The sequence below is a fragment of the Arachis stenosperma genome, chromosome 9, assembly GCF_014773155.1.
Source record: "Arachis stenosperma cultivar V10309 chromosome 9, arast.V10309.gnm1.PFL2, whole genome shotgun sequence".
Taxonomy (NCBI): Eukaryota; Viridiplantae; Streptophyta; class Magnoliopsida; order Fabales; family Fabaceae; genus Arachis; species Arachis stenosperma.
The window spans coordinates 25,425,568-25,435,060 of NC_080385.1; the positions used below are offsets into that span (position 1 = coordinate 25,425,568).

At 34.1% G+C, this 9,493-nt stretch overlaps 2 protein-coding genes across 2 annotated transcripts; one reads left to right on the forward strand and one right to left on the reverse strand.

Moving 5' to 3' along the window:
* Positions 1–3,290: 3,290 nt before the first annotated feature.
* On the forward strand, positions 3,291–6,809 carry LOC130951311 (pto-interacting protein 1-like). Its single transcript, XM_057879964.1, has 8 exons — positions 3,291–3,566; positions 4,106–4,199; positions 4,453–4,697; positions 4,786–4,912; positions 5,162–5,435; positions 5,692–5,824; positions 6,021–6,107; positions 6,518–6,809. Exons 2-8 carry the CDS (start codon positions 4,115–4,117, stop codon positions 6,644–6,646), a joined length of 1,080 nt encoding a protein of 359 aa, XP_057735947.1. The 5' UTR covers positions 3,291–3,566; positions 4,106–4,114; the 3' UTR covers positions 6,647–6,809.
* Positions 6,810–7,120: 311 nt separating this feature from the next.
* On the reverse strand, positions 7,121–8,197 carry LOC130949271 (uncharacterized). The gene is made up of 3 exons (XM_057878039.1): positions 8,008–8,197; positions 7,616–7,855; positions 7,121–7,137 (listed from the first exon to the last, which is right to left on the reverse strand). Exons 1-3 carry the CDS (start codon positions 8,195–8,197, stop codon positions 7,121–7,123), a joined length of 447 nt encoding a protein of 148 aa, XP_057734022.1.
* Between the last annotated feature and the right edge of the window lie 1,296 nt (positions 8,198–9,493).

Genomic DNA, 9,493 nt, shown 5'->3' on the forward strand with positions numbered 1-9,493 from the left:
TCTCATCCTTGCTCCTCTCTAGTTGGCGACATTAACATCCTTGCTAATCGCATTCTTTACATACAGTGGTCCCATACCTTGCGTGAAGCAAATTCTGTGGCAGACAAATTAGCAAAGAAGGGCTATGCTCTCCCTTTTGGAACTCACATATATGATACAGCTCCTCCGGATATTATCCAGAGTCTTATTCATGATATTTCTGGTGTACTCCTTGTTAGGGGCTTTAGTTAATTTTTTTCTTTCTTGTTTGGGTCTTTGATCCTTCAAGGTCTAAGACTATTTAAGGTTCAAGACTACTTGAAGTGTAAATTTACTTGAAACCCAAGGTTATATCAATTAGCTTAGTTTTTTTCACTATAAATAAGATTAGCTTCAATAAGTTAGGAGAGATTCTATTCATTCACACACTCACTTATTCTAAAAAATTTTAGTCACATTAACATACAGAAACAAGAGTCACAAGTCCATGTAAGTATTAGACAACTCCATTTTTCTTTCAGCCATTTTCAGTTCTGTTTTTTCTTTTCTGTTATTTAAATTTTGTCATTTTCATTCAAGCACTTGCTAATTTATGCGTATTTTAATACAAATCTTGAAATTTTCAATTTTTTATTTTTTGCACGTGTTCTTTCTTACTTCTTGTTTTTTTTTAATTATTGTTTTTTTTACATTTCTATTGGCAACGATCTCTAAATCCTAAGAGTAATCTACAAAAGGAGTTATATCTACTCTTCGAATTGAGATCTTGATACAAGTTTGGTCGATACTTCCTGTCGAGGTTGAAAAAACAAAATCTATGCAAAACAGTTATTAACTGTAATTAGGTTATACATTTTACCACAACTTTAAAGACAAATTGTTGCTAAGGAGAAGGTAATGTAAAGAGTAAAAGCGGGCAAAATCGTCCAATTAAATAACTCTCATTAGTAATAAAATTTACTATCAATAGAGTAGCGGTGGTAGAATCTATCAAGTAAAAAATTAAAACAAACACACATTCAATAATACATCAAATTCTAACAGTTCTAGTGCACAATCCCTTATAACTACACAATTTTTTAGCAAACAAAGGTTTTGAGAAGGCGTCTCTATGCAACCTTCTCTGACTTCCGTCCTAAAACGTTATTCTAGGAAAATTAAATCTGACATAAAACTTAAATAATTGATTAAATTTAGAGATATAAAACCTACTTGGAGACTATGGAAGAAGCAAACTCCAATTGATCTTAGATAGCACCGTCCTAATAAAAAAAACTTATTAAATTCACAAGGTGAAACTAATTCAACAAACCAAATAAAATCTTTCAACTGCTTAAACACTCTTAATCTCGCACTACTTAACTTACCTTAACTTAATTTAATTTCTATTTACATTAAATTAACATAACAAATTCTAATCACAAACTTCACTACATTAATTTAATCAATATTCTAATAAAATACCTAACAAAACACTAAACTCACTAAAAAATCTGAAAAAATAAAAAAACTATAGCAAATCCAAATCGCAAATTTCATTACACTAATTTACTCAATAATTTAATAAAACACCTACCAAAATCCTAAACTCACAAAAAAATCTGAAAAAAAATAAAAAAACTATAGCAAAATTACCTATGATGATGGCTGCAGGATGGTGGAGGCGTGGTAGTGACAAGAGACGGCAGTGACGATAACGTGACCACCACTGACGGCCACGAATCGACGGTCACAAACATGAACAGTGGTGGCGGAGCCGACAGCTCCAGCACCGACAACGTACAACGGCGGCGGCAGTGGAAGCTCCAGGTGGTGGTGGCGACGACGGCAACTTCAACGCCGAAGAGAGAAGACGAGAAAATAGAGAGAGTTCACAGAAGTGAGGGAAAGGGTTTCACATTTGAATTTTATCCCAATTTTACCGTCAAATTTACCGGCGGAAATTTTCGTCGATAAATCGCCTAAACATAGCGTTTCACTAAACCGATATACTGGTGGCCAAATTTGACGAAAGATCCATGGATAAAGTCGGCACTATTGGAATAAAATTTTGCAGCATTGATTACTGTTGAATTTAGTGGCGGAATATAAAATCCAATGATAACTAATTTTGGGAACGAAATCTTGCTCGTATCCGATGCAAAAAAGTCGTTAAATCCTCCGATAATGGCCACAGCTAAATTTGACGGTATTCAATGCGTTTCTTGTAGTAAAAACAGGGACAGCGATGATCGTGTCTCACCTGTAATACACCGCTTGGACTGCGGCGTCTCCTTTTTGTTGCAAATCTCGTCGTCGGTACATCTGGAACCGCCGATGATTACCTCTCATCACCGTTGAACAAGCCATGGCGCTTCTCCCCTAATTTTTGTTGTTTACAGAGAATGGGTAAAAGTGAAAGGGTGTGGTGTGAGTGAGTGAGTGAGAAAAGAGAAGAGAAGAGATGAGAAGAGAAGGTTATACATTTAATTTGGAGGAAAAAAATATGTAATTTCACTTTTTTTTTTTGCACCCATGTTACCAATTTTTGCCACGTCAGATTTTCACATTGTCAGATCATCTAGTTCCATTAGTGATTTAGACAAAGTTAATATTTAAGGATAGTTTTGCTAAAAATTAAAAACGTTAGAAATAAAATTAAATGTAATTAAAGGTTAAGGATATAAAAAAATATAAATATTAAAAATAAAAATATACTTTATCTAAATTATTAAATAATAATTTAATTAAATATTTTAACTTATCTAAAAATTTTTAAATATTAATTTTACATCAAAATAACTCTATCTAAATATCTATCAAATTTAAAATATTAAATACAATCGTACATATAAATTTAGAAAAATTTTTTAAATACACCACTATATTAATATTTTAATAAATTTTAATTATTAATCTTAATTATATATATTATATTATATATTTTCTATAATTAACATCAACAATTAAAAATAATTGAAACACCAATATACTGGTTCACAAAAATTTTGCAAAACTTAGTTCATGAAATTTGGAGCAACATAGTTTAATCTAAAACTTTCTTAAGAAACCCCCTGTCAGCGTCGGTTTCTGTATATTTGCCATAAGTCAAGTCTGGCTTGCCCGGTCGGCGCACAGCAGTACAACACGTAAACGGCGAAAAGAAGCCTGAGACCAAATCATTATGTATTTCATTTTTTTAATTGATTAACCACCAAATATTGGGATATGTTAGAATGCATATGACTAAAATAGTAACAGCTTAATTATTCTGATTCTGAAATCTGAACTGGACAAAAATGAAAAGAATGTCACAATAATAGATAAATAATAAATCCATGAGTTAATTAATAAATAAATTAATAGAACAGTACCAAACACAGCAAAGCAAAACACAACAGTACTCAATTGCTCGTAATTCCGATTCCAAATCAAAAGCGAGTCGAGAACTTCCTCCAAGTATCCAACTGCCAACCCACCCATCTTAAACTACGCACCCCTCTTCTTATCCTGCGCCTCGTTTCAGCTACGCGTTATAATCTTATACCGTTGCTTCTTCTCACCGAAACTGAGTTCTCAGCTGCGGAGCTTTTACCTTTTCCTTTCAGGTACTCATCGATCTTTCACACACTTCAACTTCAGTTATTATCTTTTCTTTCTTTACTCTTTTTTTTTTTATTTAATCAAATTCGCAATTTTCAGTTTCGTGATCGAATTCATTTGCATGTGTGTTCTTTTGTTTTAAGTTGATGAGCATTTTCCGGCAAGATTTGATTTTAGACTGATCTATGAACTGGCTTTGATTTTAGAAGTTGTTTTGCTCTGATTGGTGGAAACTGATTTGTTGATCCACCTTCATTTTAGCTGCATGTGATTGCTATTGACTTACCGAAGTGATTATGAGCTTTTTCGAAGTTGAGACACTGATGTTATGCTGTGAAATTTTCGTTCTTCACTTGCCATCGTGTTATTTGTGAAATTATGGAAACAATTGCAATTGAAAACAGAATAGTAACACATGCAAATGCAGTGTTTTGTTCTTTCTTTTGCATTATTGAAAAGTTGCAATGGAATTTTTTCTTTTGAAATTTATGTTTAGCTTTAAAAGTGAATAATTACTGATGGGCTTATGAATTGTATCCGTCAGAAAAGAATCATGAGTTGTTTTGGCTGTTGTGAAGAGGATGATTATGCCAAGTCAGTTGAAAATGGAGGACAATATGCCGTGAAAAACCCAGCAGGTAATTTGGCCCATTTTAGCTAAAGGATTACTTCAAAGATGATATATGTATATAGGTCTCATTCGTGCAATTTGGTCGATATTTCCGTGTCCATCGTTCTATTTCAATTGCATTGGATTTGTAGTAGTAATGTAGTATATGGTTAAGATGCTGTAATTTGATGCTCAATTAGTCAATTTCATTAGTTTGTTTGATATTGTATTACCAGGAACTGAATTTTGGTGAAAGTGTTGTGATAAAATCTTTTGTACAGGGAATAATGGAAACTATCATTCTTCTGAAACCGCAAAACCGCAGACCGTTAAAGTCCAACCCATTGAAGTTCCTGCTATACCGGCAGATGAACTAAAAGAAATTACAAATAATTTTGCACAAGAGGCTCTGGTTGGAGAGGGATCATATGGAAGAGTATATCATGCGGTTCTTAAAAGTGGGCAGGATGCTGCAATCAAGAAGTTAGATGCTAGTAAACAGCCTGATGATGAATTTTTGGCCCAAGTAAGTGCGTCAACCTGTGCTTACTATTCTCTGACACCTCATTGAAGTTGTTCAAATCCCACGAACCAGGTGATTTTTTAACTTTCAGGTTTCAATGGTATCAAGGCTGAAGCATGAAAATTTTGTTCAGTTGCTTAGTTATTGTGTTGATGGAGGTTCCCGAGTTCTTGCTTATGAATTTGCTGCTAATGGGTCTCTTCATGATATCTTACATGGTATTATACTATATAGTGCTTCCTTTACCTTGGTTGAATTAGAAAAATGTTAACATCCATAAATGCTAGCTGAATCTTTCTGTATCCTAGAGGATCTGAGTAGATTTTGGATTATGTTATTTCTTTTACATCATTTTTCTTTTAGTGCCTTGACAGGCAGTGTCTCTAAATGAAATATGTTATTTGTTTTTTTCTTGGTAAGAAAAAGATTCTATTCATCTGCTTTAATTATTACTATTATTACTGCAGGCAGAAAAGGTGTAAAAGGGGCAATACCTGGCCCAATTTTGACATGGGCACAGAGAGTGAAAATTGCTGTAGGGGCTGCAAGAGGGCTTGAATACTTGCATGAGAAGGCTGATCCCCACATTATCCACAGGGACATCAAATCAAGCAATGTACTAATCTTTGACGATGATGTTGCTAAAATTGCAGATTTTGATTTGTCAAATCAGGCTCCTGACATGGCTGCACGTCTTCATTCTACTCGTGTCCTTGGAACCTTTGGTTATCATGCACCAGAGTAAGATATGAGTATCAATTTTTCATGTTATGCACTAGAGTAAGATATGAGTATCAATATATGCACGTCTTCATTCTACCAGTTGGTTTTTTTCATAGTTGACTGGACAAGCATTTGTCTATTCACATACATCTTTTTATGTTTCTGCATCCAACATAAGTATATAACTTAGTCATTTTATAATCATGGACATAATATTTCTTCGTTATGTAGTGCATTAGCTTCAACTGCTAAATGTTTAATGTCATGGATGCAGATATGCAATGACTGGGCAATTGAATGCTAAGAGTGATGTTTACAGTTTTGGTGTTGTCCTTCTGGAACTTTTGACTGGAAGGAAACCCGTTGATCATACACTACCACGTGGACAACAGAGTCTGGTTACTTGGGTATTAGTTTATGCTATATGTTTGTGTCACCCCCCCCCCCCCCCCCCCAAGTAAACAAAAGAAAAAGTAAACAAAAGTGAAAAGAAAAAAGGAAGAAAATGCGGAGTTTGAACCTCTTTACTGTAATCTATTGTACTCTTTTCCAATAAATTTTGAATGTAGGCTATGCAGCTTATCATAGCAACATGTATTTCAGGCTACACCAAGACTTAGCGAGGATAAAGTCAAGCAGTGTGTTGATCCGAAACTTGGAGCAGAATATCCACCCAAAGCAATTGCTAAGGTGTTAATCTATTTAAGTATATCTTTCTTCCTTTTCACCTTTATATGCCCTTTCTGAGCTAGGGTGGTGTTGATGTTTGTGGAAGTGTTTTATGACATATGTTTACTTGAAATATATGTTCATGAATTCGGAAACTATGCAAAAGAAGCTTGTTAGAGGCAGTTACAGAATTATTTTATTGTTGCTGAAGTAAGAGCAGATCTAGCTATTCTGCTTTTGCCAAAAATTTGAATATAAAATTTTGTTATGATCTCTTTTAGGGGGAAATTTATTGAATATAAATCAATATATACGTAGTTTGTTTTAAGATTCATCATCAGGGGTATTTATTACACTAGAAGAAGACATGTCCAACTATTTTACATAAGAAAATATTTATGTATAACAGCATGGTGCTTGTCTCATTGTAGATGGCTGCTGTTGCTGCGTTGTGTGTTCAATATGAAGCTGATTTTAGACCAAACATGAGCATTGTAGTCAAAGCTCTTCAACCTTTGTTGACGGCACGACAGGGACCTCCTGGTGAAACACCAAATTAATCTCTGTCTCTGTCTCTGCCTCTCTCTCTGAGTATGTGCGCGAGTGTCATGCAAAAATTATAAGAGATTGTTACAGGAGGCGATGCTGAATTGTTCGAACATGATTTGTACCCAGTGTTTACATTATATTCATTTTGTTCATAATTCATGAGGTTCTTTTTAACTTTTCCACGTTTCATCTATTCTTTTTAGTGTTACTTGATTTCTTGTTTTACAATCTGTTTTCCATTTTTTGGATTAATTCTCTTATTATTATTTTTTTTTTCATCTAACTAGAGTGTGGCCATTAAGAAATTGTTTATGTTCTAAATTTAAAACTAAGAAATAGAAGTAAACATTTTTGAGGATAGCATCACTCATGACCGAGAAAACAAACGTGCTTACATAGACATAAGAAGTTAGCATTCAAAGAAAGGCATGTAATGTTATTTTTATTTTTATTAAGTATTATTATCTATGATTTGAAAAATTTGTTTAACAATTTGCAATATCTACATTTGATAACATATTTGCTTGTTATTAAATTAATTTGTATTCTACACGGGGTGACAGATTTGATAGTTGATTTTTTTTTAGATTTTTTTTGTATATATAACATGGTTGATGGTCATAGTATAAACAAATTATAGAATAATATATATTTTAGTGTGTTATAAAAATTATTAAAACTTTATAGTACATGTTATGATGATAAATAAGTTTACACTTATTACTGCACTTATAACAGCAGCAAACTATTAATTGTAGTAAAATTAGTATTATCTGTGCGTTATTGAGCTATTCTTTATTGACTTATTCATTTTAGGGGCAAGTATGGTTTTGGTCCCTAAGGTTTTTTGTCAGAATCTCGAAACCGTCCCTCGTCTAATTTTCGATCTAGAATCGTCCTTAACGTCTTTTTTTCGTATTAAAATCGTTCTTTTTATTTTTTTTGGACAAAAATACACTCATCACTACCAACACAATTACCTCCTTCACTACCACCACCACCAACACCACCGCCACAACCTCCACCAACATCACCACCAGCACCACCAATACTACCACCAACGCCGCCGTCGTCCCCCTCCCCCCTTTTCCCTTCCCCCCACCCCACGTCCCTTCCCCCTCCCCGTCTCCCCTTCCCCCCCCCCCACCCCCACCCTGCGTCCTTTCCCCTTCCCCCTCCCCCTCCCCGTCTCCCCTTCCCACCTCCACCTCCACCTCCACCTCCAAGAATAATAGCATCAACAGAGAAGTAAAAAATCAACAAATCAACACAAAGTTAACACAAGCAGAAACAGAAATCAACAAATCAACAAATTCAAGCACAAAGCCAAATCAACAGAGAAGCACAAAGCCAAATCAAAAATTTAAAGCACAAAGAAGCAGATGCAGAAGGCGAAGCAGGACCATCAGCAGCTCGTGGGCGACGGAGCGACGGCGGCTGAGTAGATCGGTGGTGGCAGGAGCATGCATGAACGGCGGCGACACACTCCACGGCTGGGTAGATCGGCAGATCGGGCTCCCTTTCCCGGCGACGCACTCCACGGTGGCGGCAGAAAGATACATGAAGGAAAGGTGGCGACGTCTTTCTCTGGTCGTGGTTCTGGTGATGGCTCGTAGGCGGACCGATGACGATGCAGGTGTCGGATGGTGGCGGCGGCTATGGCGATGGACTCCTCATCTCCCTCCCGCGTTTCCTTTCCCCCCACCCCACCCCCAACGCGTTTCTTTCCCCCCACCCCCAACGCGTTTCCTTTGCCCCCCAAAATGCGTTTTTTTTTAATTTTATTTTTTTATGAAAATAGGGGTAGTTTAGGAATTAAATTAAAAATTTTATTTAAAAGAACGACTTTAATACGAAAAAAAACGTTAAGGATGATTCTAAATAAAAAATTACGTCGGGTACGGTTTTGATTCTGACAAAAAACCTTAGGGACCAAAACCATACTTACCCCTTCATTTTAACATTTTAATCCAACTCAAAAGTGGTTTTTTTGTATAAATGTTTTAATCAGTAAATATTTTATTGGCCAAAATATTTTTTTTGTTATCCACAATATCTCCTAGTCCGACAGACTAAAGACTAATCCGTTGCGAATCGGAGTTCTATTTAAGAGTTTGTCGTTAGACAATGAATTACTGTACGCATAAACAATTGTATATATAAAATTAGTTTATTAAACAATAAGCCGAAAAAAAAACATTTGCAAAAAATATAAAAAAACACTTGAAAAGTACAAAACTACAAAATTTTGTAAGAATATTTAGATAATTAATAAGAATGTATATATAAAAAACCAAAATTCGAACTCTAGAATTTTTTTTATCTTTCGTCTTTGACAAAGAAAAAATAAAAAAAATTTACTTAGTATTAAACCAACAAATTAAAAGAATCATATTTTATTCTTTTAATTATACTCATAAAAAATTATATTAAAATTTAATCTCTAAAATATTATGGAAAAAAAATATATTTAATATTGAATAATTTTTATTGTATTTTAACATATTTTAAAAATATTTTGTTGTTAGTTAACAGGACATTTCAAAAATATTTTGATATATACTCACAAAAAGAGGTTTATTCCTATACAATCATGTCTAACTACTTCCTGTTGCCAAGAGAATTCTAGGTTGGGTTGCACCATGTTTCGAGGGTGTATCATTGCCCTACTCATTGGACCTGAAGCTGTTTAGCACCGTCTCCATTTTTTTATGCAATACAAGCAATAGACATTAAAATAAAGATATTGAAATATAAACACACAAAATTATATTTAATAAATAAAATATATAAATATTATATTTTGAGATATTAAATTAATGTATTATAATTTTTTACTGTTATATTTTTAAATTTTG

Bases quoted from the DNA above. Each gene is read 5' to 3' on its own strand.
- LOC130951311 (XM_057879964.1), top strand. From the start codon at position 4,115: ATGAGTTGTTTTGGCTGTTGTGAAGAGGATGATTATGCCAAGTCAGTT. The intron at 4,698-4,785 runs GTAAGTGCGTCA...TTTAACTTTCAG, and splicing joins ATGATGAATTTTTGGCCCAA to GTTTCAATGGTATCAAGGCT. The intron at 5,825-6,020 runs GTATTAGTTTAT...CATGTATTTCAG, and splicing joins AACAGAGTCTGGTTACTTGG to GCTACACCAAGACTTAGCGA.
- LOC130949271 (XM_057878039.1), bottom strand. From the start codon at position 8,197: ATGTATCTTTCTGCCGCCACCGTGGAGTGCGTCGCCGGGAAAGGGAGC. The intron at 7,856-8,007 runs GTGCTTTAAATT...TTATTCTTGGAG, and splicing joins CCTTCTGCATCTGCTTCTTT to GTGGAGGTGGAGGTGGAGGT.